The sequence below is a fragment of the Cherax quadricarinatus genome, chromosome 29 (assembly GCF_038502225.1).
Source record: "Cherax quadricarinatus isolate ZL_2023a chromosome 29, ASM3850222v1, whole genome shotgun sequence".
Lineage (NCBI taxonomy): Eukaryota > Metazoa > Arthropoda > Malacostraca > Decapoda > Parastacidae > Cherax > Cherax quadricarinatus.
Genome location: NC_091320.1, coordinates 27,660,410 through 27,684,684, shown reverse-complemented (window position 1 = coordinate 27,684,684; position 24,275 = coordinate 27,660,410). Strand labels below are relative to the sequence as shown.

The following is a 24,275-nucleotide window of genomic DNA, read 5'->3' as shown; positions in this document are numbered from 1 at the left end:
CACACTTACATCCTGCTCTTCTTCACTCCTAAAAGATGGTATACCTCCCTGGCCTGTGCATGAAATTATAAGTTTAAAATCACCTATCTTTCACCTCAAGATATAAACTTGCACAGCACAACCATCTTCTAAGGCTGCTGGAACAATAATGAAGGGCAGTGAGATTGTGAGTGTGGTAAGAAACACACTGCTGCAAACCTGTTGGAGCCTGTTGTGACACATAGGTGTATATTGAAAAGTGGAGCTAACAAACAATTTTAACCATGATATTCATTTTTAGTGACCTAAAATTAGTTGGAAATTGCTACTCTGGTCTCAGAAGCATTTTGGTTGTTGACCAGTGATATATAATTACTGTCTTTGCAGAGGTGCCCAGATATGACAGTTTAGATGTCACTCCCAACAGTCAGTATCCCAAACCCCTCCTTTAAAGCGCAGGCATTGTACTTCCTACCTTCAGGACTCGAGTCCGACTAACCGGTTTCCCTGAATCCCTTCTCAAAATCTTACCCTGCTCACACTCCAACAGCTTGTCAGATCCCAGAAACCATTTGTCTCCATTTACTTCTCTCTAACACTCACACACATGCCTGCTGCATGTCCAGTCCCCTTGCACACAAAAACTTCTTTTACCCCTTCCCTCCATCCTTTCCTAGGATGACCCCTATCCCTCTTCCCCTCCATTACAGATTTATTCTCCCTCCAAGTCATCCTATTTTGCTCCATCCTCTCTAAATAATGAAAAGACCTCAACAACCCCTCTTCAGTCTTCTGAATAATACTTTTAGTAACTCCACACCTCTTCTTAATTTCCACACTATGAATTCTCTGCATAATATTTACACCACACATTACCCTTAACCTCTGAACTGTCCAAACGTAGATATCGCACATTCTTACCGCTAGCGCTCCAAACGTAGATCTACGTTTTATTTTTCCTGCCTCCAAATTTGGTATGATTGGCCTGAGATGCCTGGTCAGCATAGAATGGGTCTTAACACTCAGTGTGCATGGTATTAAAAAAATCTGGGACCACTTAGGACTTTGTGGGAGCACCATTTCAATTGAGCGCTAGCTAGAGCAAACAGCGCAGAAAACACCTGGAATTCACTGATGTCATGTAGTATTAACACTCCCATTTTAAGATAAAGGTGATGTTGACCCTGAGTTTAGTGGCTTTGAGGTGGATGTGGTCAAAAGGGTTCGAGGAAATATCAAAAAGCTCAATAATAACCCATGTGCAACATTTGTGCAATACCCTTTTAATTTTGGTACCACTGGTAGTGTCATCCTGCCAGAATGTCATATAATCTATGGCCTAAGTAAAGAGAAACAATTCTGGAAGGCACAGTACATGTTCAGCAGGCAGGCTGGCTGACTGACGCTCTGTCTAGCTCTGCCTGTCCGTCTGTCTAGCTCTCTGCTTATCTGTCTTTGTCTGTCTGCTTGTCTCTCTGTCTCTGCTTATCTGTCTTTCTGTCTGTCTGCTTGTCTCTCTCTCTGCTTGTCTGTCTCAGAGAGAGCCATTCATGAACCAACAGGTATTACACATGACTGCATCATGACATCTGATTCCTGAGAAAATGTAAATATGTATTACTTACCAGTCATGCTTACTATGCATTATGTCTACAAGCACAGTATATCACTTTGTCTGGATTTTTTGGGTTATCCTAGGTAACTTACACTATGCCCGTGGTATGGTTTGGTTAATTTACACTATGTATAATTGTATTTGTGTGTACCTGTGAGACAGAGATAGAGACAGAGAGATAGAGATTGAGAGAGAGATAGAGAGATAGACAGACAGACAGAGAGAGACAGAGATAGAGAGGCAGAGATGGAGACAGATAGAAACAGATAGACAGAAAAAGATATGGATACAGACAGACAGACGGAGAAAGAGACAGCCAATGTCAATCAGCCAGCCAAGCCAGCTGCTGGCCAGTCAGCTGGCTGGACAGTGGCTGGCTTGGCTGGCTGATTGACTTTGGCTGTCTCTATTTCTGTCTGTCTGTATCTTCATATATCTTTCTCTGTATCTCTGTCTATCTCTGTCTCACAGGTACTGTAAATACAATCATACATAGTGTAAATTACCTAGGATAACCCAAAAAATCCAGGCAAAGTGATATAGTGTGCTTGTAGATATAATGCCTAGTAAGCATGACTGGCAAGTAATATATATTTACACTTGCTCAAAAATCAGATGTGACGACGCAGTCGTGTGTAATACCTGTTGGTTTACGAGTGGCTCTCTCTGAGACCGACAAACAGAGACAGAGAGACAAGCAGACAGAGAGCTAGACAGACAGACAGTCTCTTCTTTGCCTCCATGGATAATGTTTTTTGTCTTCGCAGATACCTCAGTGCCCCACTGACCTTTTTTCCTTCATCAGTTTTATGGTCAACCTCATCCTTCATAAATCCATCTTCCGACAGTCTACTCCCAAATGTATCTGAACACATTTACTTGTTCCATATTTCCTCCCTCCAGTGTTATATTCAATTTTTCTTTACTTATTTGATACCCTCATCACCTCACTTTTATCTCTGTTCACTTTCAACTTTCTTCCTTTACACACCCTCCCAAACTTGTCCACTAACCTTTGCAGTATATGGTAGTTATACACAGAAGTTGCCATTTGCACACTGCAAGTTTGTTTTGGTTGTGTTGCAGCACAGTTTCTTTTTTTTAACACGTTTGCCATTTCCCACTGAGGCAGGGTGACCCAGAAAGAAAGAAAAAAACTTTCATCATCATTCAACACTTCACCATCATTCATACATAATCACTGTCTTTGGAGAGGTGCTCAGATACGACAGTTTAGATGTCACTCCAAACAACCAGTATTCCAAACCCCTCCTACAAAGTGCAGGCACTGCAGTACAGATGTACTCTTATTAAATAGTGAAATCAATAAACTTAAAAACATAAATATAAAATATTTTTAAAAACTCCCAAGAAACCATCATAAATGAATATGCAGTCCTAGCTGTAGACACACCCACTTGCATGCATCCAGATAGTGAGTAGAAAGAGAACATGGCCAAGTCCAATTCATGTACTAAAAGTTACTCACATGAGTGATAGTGTCCTGCAAATGTTCAGTTGCAGCTAAATTGAGTGATATTGAAGACAAAAATACTGCCAAGCACAAGAAAACTAAAGAACCATTCAGTACTCGGCAACAAACAATGGAAAGCAAGGACCCCAATGGAAATAATTCACTTGTCTGCTGGTTGGGTTATCCTTGGTAATTTACACATATGTTACTATATATAATATTTTGTGTAACTGTTTTTGTGATCCTGTACTTAATAATTTGAAAACCCAAGCGATGTAAGAACAAAGGGAAATACAGTTACTCCTCTCATAATGACTTGAGTTCCGTTCCTAAGAGTAGGTTGGTAAGGGAATTGGACATTAAGCGAGGAGCTACCCCTTACTGATATTTCAAGCATACTGTACATACAGTGGGTTTGTGTCAACCATCTTTAGATATTGTTTTAATATTGCCTTGATGCCATTTATAGCGTTTTTAGTACGTATATTAAAATAGAACTAAGCATTAAAAAAACAAAAAACAGAAATACACATACAGTATACTGGTTAGAGGGCTGGTCTTAAGTTTGAGCAGTTGTTAAGTGAGGAGTACCTGTACATGTCTCTGTTCATTGCTGAACATTGCTCATTATGAGTGGTAAACCATTTAGGTTAACTCCTCAAAGAACATTTTGCTAACAGTTCTAGATGTAAGAACTGTTTAAGCTCAGGATTGGGATTTAGCAGATCTAGATAATCATTTGTATACTGGCGTGTTTCTTATCGCTGTTTCACGTAAATGTAGTGTGTTTTAGTTGATGACACTGACTGGCAGAGCGAACCATCAACTTGAGTTTTTATAAGTAATGCCTCGGGCTTAACACAACTTTATTACCATGGAGATCTTTTTTTTCCCCCCCAAAAAAAATTTGGCCAGCCAGACTTTACGGGGTGTCCTCGACACCCGAGTGTCTTGTTTGCTGTAAAATATGATATATTACAGGTCAGTGAAAATAACATTGTATTCTAAAGACACTTTTATTCACACTTTATACAAGTGAGAAAACGGTTGTCCTTATCAAAGAATGATAAAAAAATTATGTTAAATTGGATCAGTATACAGTGGACCCTCAACCAACTGCATTAATCCATTCCAGAGGGCTTGCCGTTGGTCGAGTTAATTTTCCCCATAAGAAATAGTAATGGAAATAGAATTAACCCGTTCCTGACACCCCAAAGTCTGAAAAAAAAAATATCTTTTTACATGAAATATACATTTCCTTATATGGAAAGGAATGTGACATGCAAAATAAACAATAGTTAAATGCCACTTACCTTTATTGTGGAGTTGTTGATGAGTGATGTGTCAGCAGCAGGGGAGACTCAAGATTGTGTATTGCTTGGGAGGAGAATCCCCTTCCATAAAGACTTCAGGTACCAAGTCCTTTGGTGAGGTTACCTCCCTTCTTGGTTTTTTAATGCCACTAGGACCAGCTTGAGAATCACTGGACCACCCTCTACCACCATCGTAACCAGTACCACCCTCTACCACTATCACAATCACTACCACCACCGCCACTTTGGTATTTTTCTACAAACTTTTTCTTGAATTCTATCGTGTTTCTCACATCCTTTACCAAAGGGCTGGCTCTAGAAGCTTTCGTGGAGCCCATGGTGGCTTATTTAGCTGTTACAAGTACTAGAAACAGTGGAATTATTCAAAATGAGTGGGAAGCACACATGGAAACCGACCACAGCAGCTTGTAAACAATGGCACACTGATGTCGTTGGTTAAGTTTTTCGCCGTTGGTCAAGGTATTTTTTCTATGGCAAAAAGCGCCGTTAGACGAAATTACCATTACTTAATGCCGCCGTTAGTTGTGGGTTGACTGTATAACTTGCCATCAAAATAATGGCTTTGTTAGTGTACAGTTTTGGTATACACAAAGAAAATAATAGATTCATTCTCTCAAATGAGAAACTCAGGGTATTTGAGTAGTTGTGGTTGGTTGTTTTTGAATTTATAGATATCACTTATTCTGCTATCACTATTTCTGTTCCTCAAGTAAGTTTTTCAGTTGCAAGCAGGAAAAGCTACATTCACGTGCTAAATGAATTGGCAAAGTCAGACTGATGCACACCAGCTTATCAGAGCTATGTAAACATCACAGTATAATTTTAGCCAGTTAGTAATTTCAGGTTGAGAAGTAATAGTATAATCCTGTTTTCTTTTCTCAAGTAGTTGCATTTGATGAAGCTCAACACTTATATTTTCTAGAAATGAAGCATCTTGAAGACTGTTGATGAACCTTTAGTTTGTTACTTAAGTTGTCAATGTTTTTATTTCTGTTCACACCTATGGCACAGACCTGTTTTCTCTGATGGAGTTATAACCAAGCCATTTGGGACCATTTTGAAGGTCTTCGAAATTTGGGGTAAAAATATGTCAAAGGCATTTTTCCACTTGGCATAAATTTGTCACTGGCAGCTTAAGGGTTAATGAATGGTTAAGTAACTTGTTCATTCTTTTATAATTTTTTGATAATTTTTCATGTATTTTCTAATTTAACCACACTATTTTTATTGTAGATCATGAATTTTGATATTTTGTACTTCCATTCTTGATTTTATTGTTAATACTTATATATTAAGAATGTTTAATTTGTATTTTTCAGAATCGGGGGACCGGGAGTTGTTGGAGCTATCAACAGAATCCCTGCACCTGTTGCTAACTCACATTGTTCATCTTTGGAGGGATCCACCTACTGCACTACTACCTCAAGAGTCGAGGCAGGCCTTCATTAGCACTCTACAGCGAGAATTTCCCCGGTCACGTGTCCCTGTGGTTCTTGCTCCACTACTTTACCCAGACTCTGACATTCCTATGGAGAAAATAACTCAAGAACCACCTGCCAACATGGCAAAAAATCTTGTAAGTTTTACACAGTGCATACAGATAGTTCCTTTATAGTACAATATTGTTTTATTTATAAGTTGGCCTTGAAGGTTGACAGATTAACATGTTTGAGATTCTGGTCATGAAAGTGGTTATTAAGTCATGGAAAAAATATATGAAGTTGGTAATGTTTGTATATTGTAAAATTTTACAAATTGGTTTAAGTTAAAAAAAATTGTATTAATGGTTCAGTGAATATTATTGAAAATGCATCTTTCAAAAATCAAAGTTAATTTTTTTCAGCTTGATGGTTCATTAGCTGATCTAGTCTTAGAGTTAGGCTATAGTTTCTGCAATACTGTGGAAGAATGTAGAAACAATCTGGCCAATTTTGGGGTGAGTTCCATAACCCCAGCAGCTGTAGCCAAGGTCTTGGGTGTTATGGTTCGAACTCATACGGGTTTACCATCTGAGCAGGTAAGACAATGCTCGTTAAATCTAATCAACTTGCATTCAAGATTTAAACAGAAAGCGTCATTTGACTGAAGCTGTACATGGAGAAGTGAAGTTATTTTTTTTTTTTTTTCAACAAGTCGGCCGTCTCCCACCAAGGCAGGGTGACCCAAAAAAGAAAGAAAATCCCCAAAAAGAAAATACTTTCATCATCATTCAACACTTTCACCACACTCACACATTATCACTGTTTTTGCAGAGGTGCTCAGAATACAACAGTTTAGAAGCATACACATATAAAGATACACAACATATCCCTCCAAACTGCCAATATCCCAAACTCCTCCTTTAAAGTGCAGGCATTGTACTTCCCATTTCCAGGACTCAAGTCCGACTATATGAAAATAACCGGTTTCCCTGAATCCCTTCACTAAATATTACCCTGCTCACACTCCAACAGATCGTCAGGTCCCAAGTACCATTCGTCTCCATTCACTCCTATCTAACACGCTCACGCACGCTTGCTGGAAGTCCAAGCCCCTTGCCCACAAAACCTCCTTTACCCCCTCTCTCCAACCCTTTCGAGGATGACCCCTGCCCCGCCTTCCTTCCCCTATAGATTTATATGCTTTCCATGTCATTCTACTTTGATCCATTCTCTCTAAATGACCAAACCACCTCAACAACCCCTCTTCTGCCCTCTGACTAATACTTTTATTAACTCCACACCTTTTCCTAATTTCCACACTCCGAATTTTCTGCATAATATTTACACCACACATTGCCCTTGAACAGGACATCTCCACTGCCTCCAACCGTCTCCTCGCTGCTGCATTTACCACCCAAGCTTCACACCCATATAAGAGTGTTGGTACTACTATACTTTCATACATTCCCTTCTTTGCCTCCATAGATAACGTTTTTTGACTCCACATATACCTCAACATGCCACTCGCCTTTTTTCCCTCATCAATTCTATGATTAACCTCATCCTTCATAAATCCATCCGCCGACACGTCAACTCCCAAGTATCTGAAAACATTCACTTCTTCCATACTCCTCCTCCCCAATTTGATATCCAATTTTTCTTTATCTAAATCATTTGACACCCTCATCACCTTACTCTTTTCTATGTTCACTTTCAACTTTCTACCTTTACACACATTCCCAAACTCATCCACTAACCTTTGCAATTTTTCTTTAGAATCTCCCATAAGCACAGTATCATCAGCAAAAAGTAACTGTGTCAATTCCCATTTTGAATTTGATTCCCCAAAATTTAATCCCACCCCTCTCCCGAACACCCTAGCATTTACTTCCTTTACAACCCCATCTATAAATATATTAAACAACCATTGTGACATTACACATCCCTGTCTAAGACCTACTTTTACCGGGAAGTAGTCTCCCTCTCTTCTACACACCCTAACCTGAGCCTCACTATCCTCATAAAAACTCTTTACAGCATTTAATAACTTACCACCTATTCCATATACTTGCAATATCTGCCACATTGCTCCTCTATCCACTCTATCATATGCCTTTTCTAAATCCATAAATGCAATAAAAACTTCCCTACCTGTATCTAGATACTGTTCACATATATGCTTCAATGTAAACACTTGATCTACACATTCCCTACCCACTCTGAAACCTCCTTGCTCATCTGCAATCCTACATTCTGTCTTTCCTCTAATTCTTTCAATTATAACCCTACCGTACACTTTTCCTGGTATACTCAGTAAACTTATTCCTCTGTAATTTTTACAGTCTCTTTTGTCCCCTTTCCCTTTATATAAAGGGACTATACATGCTCTCCGCCAATCCCTAGGTACCTTCCCCTCTTTCATACATTTATTAAACAAAAGTACCAATCACTCCAACACTATATCTCCCCCTGCTTTTAACATTTCTGTCATGATCCCATCAGTTCCAGCTGCTTTACCCCCTTTCATTTTACGTAATGCCTCACGTACCTCCCCCACACTTACATTCTGCTCTTCTTCACTCCTAAAAGATGGTATACCTCCCTGATCAGTGCATGAAATTACTGCCTGTTTCTTCCTTAACATTTAAAAGTTCCTCAAAATATTCTCGCCATCTACCTAATACCTCCATCTCCCCATCTACTAACTCCCCTACTCTGTTTTTAACTGACAAATCCATACTTTCCCTAGGCTTTCTTAACTTGTTTAACTCACTCCAAAAAATTTTCTTATTTTCATTAAAATTTCTTGACAGTGCCTCTCCCACTCTATCATCTGCTCTCCTTTTGCACTCTCTCACCACTCTCTTTACCTTTCTTTTACTCTCCATATAATCCATATTTCTACTGGGACAATATTACATTGATTTGGAAATTTTGTAATAGTTTATTATATTATTGTATTTATGGGGAAGCTGTCACCTCTAATGTTAATACAGCACTTGGGAAATGGGGAGGCAAACAGGTTTGATTCAAGGAAGGGAAGGGAAAGGTAACTCAAATTCCTTAGATGAATCTTTCACTAGTGTCAAGGCAATACTCCCCATGCAGGGAGAATCTATTTAAAATGAGTTATTATATATTCTTATGTTGTTTTAGGCAAGACACTGTGGAATATGACTTAAAATGGTAATTAGAAATTAGGCTCATTCAGTGAAGACATTGGTGGGACTTGTCTTGTTGAAAGTTACTTCATGCATGAGGGGTTTTGTTGATTGGCAGGTTCAGTGAAATGTTAGTTAGCTCTGCTGGAGCTAAACTTAGTTATATTGTATATGGATTTTCATATTGAAGATTTTTTTTTTTAACACATTGGTCGTTTCCCACTGAGGTTGGGTGACCCCAAATAAAAAGAAAAATACTTTCATCATCATTCAACACTTTTACCATCACTCATACCTAATCATTGTCTTTGCAGAAGTGCTCAGATATGACAGTTTAGAATTCCCTCCAAACTGCCAATATCCCCAATCCTTCCTTTAAAGTACAGCATTGTACTTCACATTTCCAGGACTCAGGTCCGGCTAACCGGTTTCCCTGAATCCCTTCACAAAATATTACCCTGCTCACACTCCAACAGATCGTCAGGTCCAAAAACCATTCGTCTCCATTCACTCCTATCTAACATGCTCACGCATGCTTGCTGGAAGTCCAAGCCCCTCTCCCCCAAAACCTTTACCCCCTCCCTCCAACCTTTTCAAGGATGACCTACCCCCGCCTTTCTTTCCCTACAGATTTATCCACTCTCCAAGAGACAAATAAAACGTTACCCATGGAGGCAAAGAAGGGAATGTACGGAAGTATAGTGGTACCAACACTCCTATATGGGTGTGAAGCTTAGGTTGTAAATGCTGTGGCAAGGAGGCGACTGGAGGCGGTTTTGATGTCCTGTCTAAGGGCAATGTGTGGTGTAAATATTATGCAGAAAATTCGGAGTGTGGAAATTAGGAGAAGGTGTGGAGTTAATAAAAGTATTAGTCAGAGGGCTGAAGAGGGGTTGTTGAGGTGGTTTGGTCATTTAGAGAGAATGGATCAAAGTAGAATGACATGTAGAGCGTATAAATCTGTAGGGGAAGGAAGGCGGGGTAGGGGTCGTCCTCGAAAAGGTAGGAGGGAGAGGGTAAAGGAGGTTTTGTGGGCGAGGGGCTTGGACTTCCAGCAAGCGTGTATGAGTGTGTTGGATAGGAGTGAATGGAGACAAATGGTATTTGTAACCTGATGAGCTGTTCTAGCGTGAGCAGGGTAATATTTAGTGAAGGGATTCAGGGAAGTACAATGCCTGCACTTTAAAGGAGGGATTTGGGATATTGGCAGTTTGGAGGGATATGTTGTGTATCTTTACATGTGTATGCTTCTAAACTGTTGTATTCTGAGCACCTCTGCAAAAACAGTGATAATGTGCGAGTGTGGTGAAAGTGTTGAATGATGATGAAAGTATTTTCTTTTTGGGGATTTTCTTTCTGTTTTTTTGGGTCACCCTGCCTCGGTGGGAGACGGCCGACTTGTTGAAAAAAAAAAAAAAAATTCAGGGAAACTGGTTATTTTTATATAGCCGGACTCGAGTCCTGGAAATGGGAAGTACAGTGCCTACACTTTAAAGTAGGGGTTTAGGATATTAGCAGTTTGGAGGGATATGTTGTGTATCTTTATATGTATTTGCTTCTAAATTGTTGTATTCTGAGCATCTCTGTAAAAACAGTGATTGTGTGTAAGTGAGGTGAAAGTGTTGAATGATGATGTAAATATTTTCTTTTTGGGGATTTTCTTTCTTTTTTGGTCACCCTGCTTCGGTGGGAGACGACCGACTTGTTAAAAAAAAAAAATAAATAACATGTCAGGTTGATATATTCTGGCTACAAAGCATGATATACATTAGGTTTATGCTTATACCTAGTACTTTACTAATAATAATGCATTCCTTTTAGTGGAGTTGAAATACTTTTCGTACAATTAAAAATTGTCAAACTTTTCCAACAGATTGGACTTCAGAACCTAAATTCACCCAGCTCACTGTGGAGTGACAATAAAGATAAGGCCCCAAACAACCAGTCACAGACAGCCCCAGCAAATGAAGTGGGTTTGGGTGGATCAGGAAATCTTTCTTGTCCTCATGGTTGGAATGTAGAAATTTTTATCAAGGGGCTCCTTGAAGTTGTTCCGAGTATTAATAGTAAAGAGATAACTATGAAATTAGATCACAGAGGATTCTTAGTAAAGGACAGACAAGGCTTAAAGCTGCTAATCACTGCTCTCAGGTAAGATTTGGCCCTAGTAATTTGTCAGACTTTGTTATGCTGTCCATAGAATTATTTTTACAATTTTTCTATCACTTACAATTGTTAGTCTATATGTTGTGGAATAAAAAAAATGGGATGCAAGCTCTGTCACAAGATGACTCATTCAGTGGTGCTGGTTCTGTGGTGGGGAAGCAGCAAGATGTACATAAGGACACATGAATGGGATAGCCAATGACCTCATTATGGGCCACAGCAGCAGTAACTGCTGGCTTGCCAGTGTTTGACTGTGATACAAGTGCACTGGATAATAAAAAAAAAGGTAGGTTCTTAAATTTTAATTTGGACAGTTTATCTACCTAAATCTTTCATTATCTTTCTAGATGTCTTCTTCAAGGCCAAGGCTTAAGGTGGGAAGTGTTCCCTGTGGATTACTTCTATCACCAGTGGAAAAACAGTGAAGAGCAACTAAATCTTATTACACAGATTCTCAAGGCTCCTGAAATATTTTGTTTCCTTGATTTTCCTTGTATCTTGGTGTCGACTGATTGCCTTAAAACACTGCCAGAACTTGATAACAAAGAGGTATATATTGAAATATTTTATTTTTCAGTTATGCATTTGAAACTGCCATGTTAAGTCATGCTATAAAAGTTTTTGGGTGCTGGATATTGCATGCACTTACTACAGTTGCAGTTTGAAACAAAACAAGTAGTTTAAATATTGATTTGGTAATATTTACCATTTTAAGAACAGTATAGTTGGCTAATTGAAATAATTCACAGTTCTGTATGTTGATTTACAGGTGGCAACATGGAAATCTGTTCATCTACTGGAAACCCTTCTCTGCCTTGGTGAATCTGGTCATCTTACAGCTGTCAAGGAGCTGTTCAAGTTTCCCATCCAACATTGTCCAGATATCTTGGTGCTTGGCTTGGTTCAGGTGAGAGAAAAATGTAGTTATTAATTATTTTTGTAGATAATAGGTCACTGGTATAAGGGATACTATCCTCCATATGACCAACTGTGATTTACCTTTTTCTTTTGCAATCTCTCCAACCTCCACTAGCCTCTGCCCTTGCACACTTTCCTTTCATTCCCTCAACACCCTTGCACATTTCTCTTTCCACACATTCCTGCCTGCAGTGTTGTATGACCCTTCTGGGTTTAGCACTGCTTCTTAAATACATTTATTGGTCCTTTTTTTTAGAACCAAGGGCATAAATTTTTTTTTTACACCATCCATCTCCCACTGAGGTAGGGTGACCCCAAAAAGAAGAAACACTTTCACCACCATTCACTGTACAACTGTCTTGCCAGGGGTATGCTGATATTACAGTTCAGATGCCCCTCCAAACTGCAAATGTTCCCATCCCTCCGAGACTCAAGTCAAGTAAACTGGTTTCCCTGAAACCCTTTAGAAATGTTACCTTGCTCACACTCCAACAGCTCATCAAGTTCCAAAAATCATGTCTCCACTCCTACCTTAACAGGCTTACTCATGCCTGCTAGATGTCCAAGTTCCTTGTAACTTACCCAAACTTCCTCCTTTAGTTTATTAACTTTCACCTCTGTCTTGCTGATTTTATTCTTCCTGTGCCCAATCTACCACTTAATCTCACCGTAGCTACAACTAAATAAGGATCTGATATATCTGGTTATTTAATATATTTATAGATGGGGTTGTAAAAGAAGTAAATGCTCGGGTGTTGGAAGAGGGGTGGGATTAAATTATGGGAATCAAATACAAAATGGGAATTGACACTTGTTTTTTGCTGATGATACTGTGCTTATGGGAGATTCTAAAGAAAAATTGCAAAGGTTAGTGGATGAGTTTAGGAGTGTGTGTAAGGTAGAAAGTTGAAAGTGAACATAGAAAAGAGTAAGGTGATGAGGGTATCAAATGATTTAGATAAAGAAAAATTGGATATCAAATTGGGGAGGAGGAGGGGTATGGAAGAAGTGAATGTTTTCAGATACTTGGGAGTTGATGTGTCGGCGGATGGATTTATGAAGGATGAGGTTAAACATAGAATTGATGAGGGAAAAAGGTGAGTGGTGCATTGAGGTATATGTGGAGACAAAAAAATGTTACTTATGGAGGTAAAGAAGGGAATGTATGAAAGTATAGTAGTACCAACACACTTATATGGGTGTGAAGCTTGGGTTGTGAATGTAGCAGTGAGGAGGCAGTTGGAGGCAGTGGAGATGTCCTGTCTAAGGGCAGTGTGTGGTGTAAATGTTATGCAGAAAATTCGGAGTGTTGAAATTAGGAGAAGGTGTGGAGTTAATAAAAGTATTAGTCAGAGGGCTGAAGAGGGGTTGTTGAGGTGGTTTGGTCATTTAGAGAGAATGGATCAAAGTAGAATGACATGGAGAGCGTATAAATCTGTAGGGGAAGGAAGGCGGGGTAGATCTAATATACATTCACAAATGTGGTGATGATATTTATACAATTATTACAATATTGCATAACAGTAAATCTTCTATTTTTTCGTGTGAATAAAAATTCATTATTATTTTTTTTTATTATCACACTGGCCGATTCCCACCAAGGCAGGGTGGCCTGAAAAAGAAAAACTTTCACCATCATTCACTCCATCACTGTCTTGCCAGAAAGGTGCTTTACACTACAGTTTTTAAACTGCAACATTAACACCCCTCCTTCAGAGTGCAGGCACTGTACTTCCCATCTCCAGGACTCAAGTCCGGCCTGCCGGTTTCCCTGAACCCCTTCATAAATGTTACTTTGCTCACACTCCAACAGCATGTCAAGTATTAAAAACCATTTGTCTCCATTCACTCCTATCAAACACGCTCAAGCATGCCTGCTGGAAGTCCAAGCCCCTTGCACACAAAACCTCCTTTACCCCCTCTCTCCAACCTTTCCTAGGCCGACCCCTACCCCGCCTTCCTTCCACTACAGACTGATACACTCTTGAAGTCATTCTGTTTCGCTCCATTCTCTCTACATGTCCGAACCACCTCAACAGCCCTTCCTCAGCCCTCTGGACAACAGTTTTGGTAATCCCGCACCTCCTCCTAACTTCCAAACTACGAATTCTCTGCATTATATTCACACCACACATTGCCCTCAGACATGACATCTCCACTGCCTCATGTCTGAGGGCAATTATGTGAATAAAAAATCAAAATGGAATTTATTTGTAAAGCCTCAAACCATAACTAATGAACAGAGGAAATGTTAGTTTAGTGCCAGGAATACCTACATTGTTTATTCTGGACCCTATTTTGAATTTGGAATATTTTGAACTTTGTGTTAAATTGGCCAAATTACCAATTTCCGATCACTTTATTTTGTAGTTGAAACAGTTGACTTGGCAATTTCTTGTGCTCAATCGATAGAATAGAAGTAATACTAGTGAAATAGCTAAGAATTTGGTTGACTGGAATAATGTAATTGGCCTAAAATGGGAAGTCAAAGTTGGTAAATATCGCTGACACATCAAAATTCGTGAGAGCATAATTTCGTCAATTTTCCATCAAATTTCGTACATTTTGTTTTATTACCTTCACAAAAAGATTCTCCACCATTTCATAAGAAAAAATAACAATTTTTTTCTTTTTTTTGAAAATTTTTGGACACTGGGGCACCACTTCAGATTTTGGCCTTGGACCCTGAAAGGGTTAATGTAAGTAGTGGGGGGGTTGAAGAGGGTTGGAATAGTTTTAAAAATGCAGTATTAGAATGTGGGGCAGATGTTTGTGGCTATAAGAGGGTGGGTGCAGGAGGAAAGAGGAGTGATTGGTAGAATGACGAAGTAAAGGGTGTGATAAAAGAGAAAAAGTTAGCTTATGAGAGGTTTTTACAAAGCAGAAGTGTTATAAGAGCAGAGTATATGGAGAGTAAAAGAACGGTTAAGAGAGTGGTGAGAGAGTGCAAAAGGAAGGTACCTAGGAATTGGCAGAGAAAGGGAAGGGGGACAAAAGAGATTGTAAAAATTATAGACTATTTAGTTTACCGAGTATACCAGGAAAAGTGTACAGTAGGGTTATTATTGACAGAATTAGAGGCAAGACAGAATGTAGGATTGTGGATGAGCAAGGAGGTTTTAGAGTGGGTAGGGGATGTGTAGATCAAGTGTTTACATTGAAGGATATATGTGAACAGTATTTAGGTAAAGGTAGGGAAGTTTTCATTGCATTTACGAATTTAGAAAAGGCATATGATAGAGTAGATAGGGGAGCAATGTGGCAGATGTTGCAAGTATATGGAATAGGTAGTAAGTTACTAAATGCTGTAAAGAGTTTTTATGAGGATAGTGAGGCTCAGGTTAGGGTGTGTAGCAGAGAGGGAGATAACTTGATGGTAAAAGTAGGTCTTAGACAGGGATGTGTAATGTCACCATGGTTGTTTAATATATTTGTAGATGGGGTTGTAAAAGAAGTAAATGTTAGGGTGTTCGGGAGAGGGGTGGGATTAAATTATGGGGAATCAAATTCATAATGGAAGTTGACACAGTTACTTTTTGCTGATGATACTGTGCTTATGGGAGATTCTAAGGAAAAGTTGCAAAGGTTAGTGGACGAGTTTGGGAGTGTACGTAAAGGTAGAAAGTTGAAAGTGAACATAGAAAATAGTAAGGTGATGAGGGTATCAAATGATTTAGATAAAAAAAAAAATGGATATCAAATTTGAGAGGAGTATGGAAGAAGTGAATGTTTTCAGATATTTGGGAGTTGCCATGTCAGTGGATGGATTTATGAAGGATGAGGTTAAGCATAGAATTGATGAAGAAAAAAAAGTGAGTGGTGCGTTGAGGTATATGTGGAGACAAAAAACGTTATGTATGGAGGCAAAGAAGGGAATATATGAAAATATAGTGGTACCAACACTCTTATATGGGTGTAAAGCTTGGGTTGTAAATGCTGCATCGAGAAGGCGGTTAGAGGCAGTGGAGATGTCCTATCTAAGGGCAATGTGTGGTGTAAATATTATGCATAGAATTCGGAGTGTGGAAATTTGGAGAAGGTGTGGAGTTAATAAAAGTATTAGTTAGATAGCTGAAGAGGGGTTGTTGAGGTGGTTTGGTCATTTAGAGAGAATGGATCAAAGTAGAATGGCATGGAGAGCATATAAATCTGTAGGAGGAGGAAGGCGGAGTGGGGTCGTCCTTGAAAAGGTTGGAGGGAGGGGGTAAAGTAGGTTTTGTGGGTGAGGGGCTTGGACTTCCAGCAAGCGTGCGTGAGCATGTTAGATAGGAATGAATGGAGACGAATAGTATTTAGGACCTGATGAGCTGTTGGAGTGTGAGCAGGGTAATATTTAGTGAAGGGATTCAGGGAGACTGGTTATTTTTATGTAGCCGGACTTGAGTACTGGAAATGGGAAGTACAATGCTTGCACTTTAACCCTTTGACTGTCTCAACCCCAAATCCTGAGGTGTCTCCTGGTGTCGCAAAATTTCAGAAAAAAAAAATTATTTTTATGAAATGATAGAGAATCTTTTGCCGATTGTAATGACACCAAATGAACGAAATTTGATGGAAAACTAACAGAATTATGCTCTCGCGAATTTAGCGACCTCGGCGATATTTACGAATCTGCGATTTCCCCCACTTTGAGCCCTATTTTCGGCTAATTCCATTGTTGCAGTCGATGAAACTCGTAGCTATTTCTTTAGAACTCCATTTTTTCTATTGACTGAGTACAAGAAACTGGCCATTTAACGATTTCAACTACCCAATAACATGGTCAGAAATTTGCAATTTGGCCAATTTCACGAAAATTAAAAAATATGACAATTTCAAAATAGGGTCCAGAATGAACAATGCAGACATTCCTGGCTCTAAAATAACATTTTCTTTGTTCATCAGTCATGTCTCCAGGCCCCTCTGATATTACTCTAGCTTTCTATTTTGAATTTTTATTCTAACAAAATATGGAAGATTTACTGTTATGCAGACTACTGCAATATTGTAATAATTGTATAAGTAATGTCAACCCATTCATGACTGCATATTGGAATGGCTACATGGACATTTATTGGAGAATGACATCATTTGTTTACTTTTGAACATCGGCAAAAATCAAACATTTCCCCTACTTTGAGCTCCCTTTCAAGGTTCTTTTCATAGTAAAACCAATCAAAATCACCTCTATTTCTATAATATGTTATCCATTGTATCAAATAAGACCAAGAAAACGAGAATACAACGATAAATACTATACGAAAATAGACCACAAAATCGGCATATTAATTAAAAAAAACGGTCTGAGTTTTTTTTTTCTCGTTATGCACTGCGTGCTGCAGGATTTTTTTATATAGTGCACACTGACCACACAGACCCATTCTCTCACATGTGGGCCTACCAGCTTTCTCCTGCTTGATTTGAAGTTGCTAGAATTTGAGTATATAGACGTCAAAAACGGTGGCTCGTAAGACGTATATATACGACCAAAACAGTCAAAGGGTTAAAGGAAGGGTCTTGGGATGTTGGCAGTTTGGAGGGATATGTTTTATATCTTTATATAAGCTTCTAAACTGTTGTATTCTGGGTACCTCTGCAAAAACAGTGATTATGTATGAGTAAGGTGAAAGTGTTGAATAATGAAAGTATTTTCTTTTTGGGCATTTTCTTTCTTTTTGGGTCACCCTGCATCGGTGGGAGATGGCCAACTTGTTGAAAAAAAAAAAACTATTAAGGAAAATAGATGAAAACTTAGAGGAGGTGGGGTACATAAACATGTATGTGTAGTGTGACTAAGTGTAAGTAGAAGTAGCAAGATGCTACATTGACAGGTTTCCATTTGGCAGGATGGTAATACCTCCTAGATGTTTGCTGTAGGTATGAATTTTTAAATTTAAATTCGATATGATAGATTCTTACTGTGTGGTTAACAAAACTTCTGTTTTACTTACCTTACTTTTAATAGTTATGTTGGCCTTTAACACTTTGAGGGTCGAGAGGCCCTCTCCTAAACTCATTCTCAGGGTCAAAAAATTTTCAAAAAAAAAAAAAAAATTATTTTTTCTTATGAAATGATGAGACCCTTTTTCCGATCATAATGACACCAAAAGTATGAAATTTGACGAAAAACTTATGGAATTATGCTCTTGCGAAGTTAGCAGTCTCAAAGTTGGCGATTTCGCCCACTTTGGGCCCTATTTTTGGCCAATTCCAATGTTGCAGTTGACTAAAATCAAAGCTATTTCCCTAGGACTCCATTTGTTCTATCGATTGAGTACAAGAATCTGCCCATTTACTGATTTCAACAACCCAATAAAGTGATCAAAAATTGGCAATTTGGGCAATTTCACACAGATTTCAAAAGATGCCAATTTTGAAATAGGGTTCAGAATAAACAAGACAGACATTCATGGCATTAAAATGACATTTTATCTGTTCATTAATCATGTCTCTAGGCTCCACTTACATTACTTTTGCTTTCCATTTTGAATTTTTATTCTCACAGAAAATAGAAAGTTTTCAGTTAGGTATATTACTGCATCATTGTAAAAACGGTATAAATGATATTAGCGCACTTATGAAAGAATATCAGACTCACCAGTTGACGTGTATTGGACGCATGGCTTGATTTGTTTACTCTTGAATATCGTCAAAAATCTATCATTTTCGCTACTTTGAGCTCAATTTCAAGGTACTTGTCATCGTGAAACCAATCAAAATCATCTCTAATTCTGTAATATATCTTCCATTTTATCAAATGAGACCAAGGAAACGAGAATACAGCCATAAGTACCATACGAAAATTCACTAGAAAGTCGTTGGTTTAAACCAAAAACTCAGTCGAAGTTTTCTTTTTTCTCATTATGCACAGTGTGCTTCAGGAATTTTTTTTATACTGCGCACACTGACCACACAGACCCATTCTTTCATATGTAGGCCTGCCAGCTTTCTTCCACTAGATTTGAAGGTGCTAGAATTTAGGCATACAAGTACATGACCGACCCTGGCTGCAATGACATACGTACTTGTATGTGACTGACCCTCAAAGGGTTAATATAGTTTAGTTTTTAATCTTGTTATAGCAAGTGGCAAACAGTACTTTTTTCTTTTATTTCCTAAATTTCCATCTCTTATTGACACATTTCTAGGTAAGATCTTAATCATTGTTAGGATAGTCAAATAGCTTATGATTCAGTTCTAAGTGCAACACATATCTTACTACTGAAGAGGATGAAGCTATTCATTAACTCAAGTGGACAGTAATATCAACTTGATGTACCACTGTCCTGTCAAATTAGTATGAAACACAAGCTTCTTAACCCCTTCACTATCACTGTTCCTGAAATTAAAAGTACCTTCAGTGTGTAGCCCCTCCCCTCCAACAACACAAAAGCTATCTGAGATGGTAAAGATTTTTTTTAAAGGTAATGACACCAAAAAATGTGAAATTTGTTTTAAAACTTAAGGAATTATGCACCTCTAAAATTGGAGGTTGGGGAGCACTTTACACAACTGTGATTCAGACCCTTTCAGGGTCTGAACCATTGATCTGAAACTTGCTCTCAGGGTTGGAGATTTAAAAAAAAAAAAGTTTTTTTCATATATTTCATATATGAAATATATGAAGGTAATGAAATATATGAAGGTAATGAAACCATGAGTACAAAATTTGATGGAAAACTTACGGAGTTACCTCCTCGCAAAGTTACTGGTCTCGGCCATATTTATGCATTGCGAATTCCCGCTTTGAGCCCAGTTTTTGGTCAGTTTCATTCCAGTCAGCCAACTTATTGCTATTTCTCTAGTATTCATTCCATTCTAATGATTGAGTGCAAGAAACCTATTTCAACTACCCAATAATGTGATCAGAAGTTGGTAATTTGGCCAGCTTCACACAAAATTTAAAAATTGTTAATTTAACTCCTTAACTGTCCAAATGTAGATCTACATTCTCTCACCCAGCACTCTGAATATTTTAAATAAAGAGGACATTTTTTTACACAAAGTAATGTAAAAAAAAAGAAAAATTTTAGTCATTACTTATGGAGATATAAGGCTGCAAAGTCAGCACTTGTTGCTCACCTGAGGGCAACATGAAGCACTGTCGCTTGCAGAAGTGTTACTGAGATATCTTTTTTTCTCATTCTTTTTAATTTATATAATTTTTATGTTCTGATAATTACAATTTGTAGTAGTTCTTGTGATTTCATAGCCAATCTTTGTTCTGGCACTAATATTAGGTATTGAAATAGTACTCAGATAGTCGCAAGCACAATGACAGGTGAACATTTTCACCTACCTTAGTCACATATTATTGTCTATAAATATATACATAGTATTTATGGGTCCCAGCAATGTTTTGGACACGAGGAAGTATAAGATGAGTGTTACTCCACTGCTGACAGTGCATCAGTGGAGTGACGTTTGATGAGTGTGCACTGCCTTGGCTTTATTTGTTTTCACTGTTGCACATAAACATTGTCTGTTTGTCCATCTGTCTGTCTAGCTTTGTTTATCTGTCTCTGCTTATCTCTCTCTCTCTCTCTCTGCTTATCTCTCTCTCTCTCTCTCTCTCTGCTTATCTCTCTCTCTCTGCTTATCTCTCTCTCTCTCTCTGCTTATCTCTCTCTCTCTCTCTCTGCTTATCTCTCTCTCTCTCTCTCTCTCTCTCTGCTTATCTCTCTCTCTCTCTCTCTCTCTGTCTTATCTCTCTCTCTCTCTCTCTTTTTATCTCTCTCTCTCTGCTTATCTCTCTTTCTCTCTCTCTGCTTATCTCTCTCTCTCTCTCTCTCTCTCTCTGCTTATCTCTCTCTCTCTCTGCTTATCTCTCTCTCTCTCTCTCTGCTTATCTCTCTCTCTCTCTCTCTGCTTATCTCTCTCTCTCTCTCTCTGCTTATCTCTCTCTCTCTCTCTCTGCTTATCTCTCTCTCTCTCTGCTTATCTCTCTCTCTCTCTGCTTATCTCTCTCTCTCTCTGCTTATCTCTCTCTCTCTCTCTCTCTCTCTGCTTATCTCTCTCTCTCTCTGCTTATCTCTCTCTCTCTGCTTATCTCTCTCTCTCTGCTTATCTCTCTCTCTGCTTATCTCTCTCTCTCTGCTTATCTCTCTCTCTCTGCTTATCTCTCTCTCTCTGCTTATCTCTCTCTCTCTCTCTCTCTCTCTCTCTCTCTCTCTCTCTCTCTCTCTCTCTCTCTCTCTCTCTCTCTTTCTTTCTTTCTCTCTTTTTTTTTTTTTTTTTTTTTTTTTTTTTTTTTTTTTTTTTTTTTACACAGGGTTTGACAAGGTTAAGGATCCCTAGCTTTATTGACAGCTATTTACAGGTTAAGGATTCCTAACTTTATTGGCAAGCTAAGAGCTGTTACCTACATCAGCTCATTTGAAAGCATTTTTGTTATGAGACATACAAGTAGGGAACAGGATGAAGTTGGAGCCATCTGTGGGCCAGCATTTTCATTTGATCAACTGGACGTTATCTGTTGACATCATTATGCTGTCATTTGAATGTGTTCCATACTCGAGTCATCCTGGGTATGTATGATCTCAGATGGAGTGATGTTCTGGAGAAGGGTACAGCCAGGATGAAGTTGCTGCTTTCTGCCCGTCTTGTGGCATAAAAAGCATTTCACGCTGTCCTCAAGTGGATCCAAGTGTGGTATTTTGACAATATTGGCCTTGTACATAACAGTAAGGCCACCCACATCCCTCCTATGTTGAAGGCTCTGCTGAAATGACAGATCTATCCAGGATGGGTCCAGGCGAGAGATGAGGCATGCCTTGCTCTGTTCTCTACTCTGTCAAGCAGTCGCAGATGAGAGGGGGGCAGGCAAACCAAGAAAGTGGAGCATACTCAAGGTGTGAGCGTACTTGTGCCTCGTGACAGGATCTTGCAACCCCTACTGTCAAGCAGATCACGAGATACGGCGAAGTGCTGTAAGCTTCCTGGCTGCCTTGTTTGCAAGATTTACAACATGGTTCTTCATGGTTAGTTTGAGTCAAATTTCACCCCAAGGATATCAACTTCTTCTCCAGGTGCCAACATCGTCCCATTCATCCTTACTACTGCGCCAGCATTACCATCATGGTGCCTAGAGGCGAACATCATTTGCGTTTTTCAGGTGCAAATGTTACTTGCCATCTATTTCCCCAAGCTGATATAGCTCTCAGCTGGTGATTGATGTAAGCTTAGAGCAGCTGGCATTTCTTCTCTTGGATAAGTGAATGTCAGTGTACAGTCGATCTGCATATGCATGTGATTCTGGGATGAGATGAAGAAGGTCGTTGAAGTAGACATTCCATAACAGTGGACCCAGCACACACCTTGTGAGGAACGCTTGCCCCAATAGGATGCCTTGCTGATTCCGCCCTTCCATTGAGGACTACACTTAGAGATCTACCATGAAGGTAATCACTGAGGAGACATCGCGTAGAGCCTGCAATTCCCAGTGCTTGAAGTTTTGCTAAGAGGCCCTGGTGCCACACCCGGTATAAAAGCGCCAGCAATGTCCAGTGCTACCACACAGCTGACTTTGGATTCATCCAGTGACTGGTGCCACTTAGTGGAGGAGGTTTAACAACAGATCAGCAGCAGAGTAACCTTTCCTGAAGCCATATTGCCCGATCACAAAGTAGTGAGTGGTAGTCAAAAAACTCTATCATTTGCCTTGAGATTATTGTCTCAAGGATCTTACCAGTGATTGACAGGAGTAACACTGGTCTGTAGTAGCTGATTTCTGCTCTGCTCTTCTTTTTGTGAACAGGGACTACCCCCCTCTCTCTCTCTCTATCTCTCTATCTCTCTCTCTATCTCTCTATCTCTCTATCTCTCTCTATCTCTCTTTCTCTCTTTCTCTCTCTCTCTCTCTCTCTCTCTCTCTCTCTCTCTCTCTCTCTCTCTCTCTCTCTCTCTCTCTCTCTCTCTCTCTCTCTCTCTCTCTCTCTCTCTCTCTTTTTCTCTCTCTGTCTGTCTGCTTGTGTCTCTTTCTCTCTCTGCTTGTCTATCTTTGTGTCAGAGCCACTCGTGAACCAACAGGTATTACACACAATGCAGAGTAGTCCTGAACAAGTGAAAATGCATATTACTTGCCAGTCATGGTTATGCATTACATCTACAAGCACAGTATAGCACTTTGTCTGGATTTTTTGGGCTATCATAGGTAATTTACACTGTTTAATTGTATTTGTGTGTACCCGTGAGATAGAGACAGAGAGATAGAGACAGAGAGATAGAGACAGAGAGAGACAGACAGATAGAGACAGACAGATAGAGACAGAGAGATAGAGACAGAGAGATAGAGACAGAGAGATAGAGACATAGAGATAGAGACATAGAGATAGAGACAGAGACAGAGAGAGAGACAGAGAGATAGAGACAGAAACAGAGAGACAGAAACAGAGATAGAGACAGAGAGACAGAAACAGATAGAGACAGAGAGACAGAAACAGAGATACAGTGAAAGAGATAGCAAAAGAGATCTGCAGAAAGACGTTTCTGTTGCAGCTAGTGCCCTCACTCGAGTGTCTGTTGTTGTTCCTAGTGTTCCAGATGGTGATAACGTCCTAGTTGACAGTGATTCCTGCAAAATAAAGGGTTTATTTGTTGAGCCATCCTTACATGTTGTAAGAGATAGTAAGATCCATTTCTTCCTTGCTAACACTTCTGGTCACAGTGTTCGTCTCAGACTAAATAACAATCTTGTTGACCTTGTTCACTATCCTTACCCTGTTCAGGTAAAGGATGAGTTGTCACCTGACCAGTGGGTTGGTGCTATTTCTACCGGGGAGACCTCATCCACTTCACTGGATCAATCCATTCCACCAGTTGAGGAGAAAGACTTAGCTCCCACTGACTTCCCAGACAAGGTCAAGCGTTTGTTGATCCTGTTGAACAAACGTCGTAAAGCCATTGCCTTAACAGGTGAAAAGATGGGTATAACGAACCATCGTATCCCGCTTGAACCTGGTACTGGACCAATCTATCTACCTGTGTACAGAATGCCTCATGCACAAGTTGCTGTTGCAGAAGAATTGATAAATCAAATGCTTGATGATGGAGTTAATGCACCCAGCAATTCAACCTGGAATGCGCCCTTGATCCTAGTACCTAAGAAGGATGGTACTTGGCACCCGGTGATTGACTTTAGGAAGTTAAAAGTGAAAACTATTCCAGATCGCTTCCCACTTACTGTACTTGGTGATTTTTTACCTAAGATCGGAGATAACAGGGCCGTAA

The 24,275-nt window shown here is 39.3% G+C and overlaps 1 protein-coding gene across 1 annotated transcript in view; it reads left to right on the top strand.

Moving 5' to 3' along the window:
- Nucleotides 1-24,275, top strand: part of Not1 (CCR4-NOT transcription complex subunit 1) — a 462,156-nt gene that overhangs the window by 45,027 nt on the left and 392,854 nt on the right. The window contains exons 6-10 of the mRNA XM_070089800.1: nt 5,722-5,978; nt 6,246-6,419; nt 10,858-11,135; nt 11,498-11,699; nt 11,920-12,057. Coding sequence (XP_069945901.1) covers nt 5,722-5,978; nt 6,246-6,419; nt 10,858-11,135; nt 11,498-11,699; nt 11,920-12,057 — 1,049 coding nt within the window. The remainder of the gene's footprint in view (nt 1-5,721; nt 5,979-6,245; nt 6,420-10,857; nt 11,136-11,497; nt 11,700-11,919; nt 12,058-24,275) is intronic.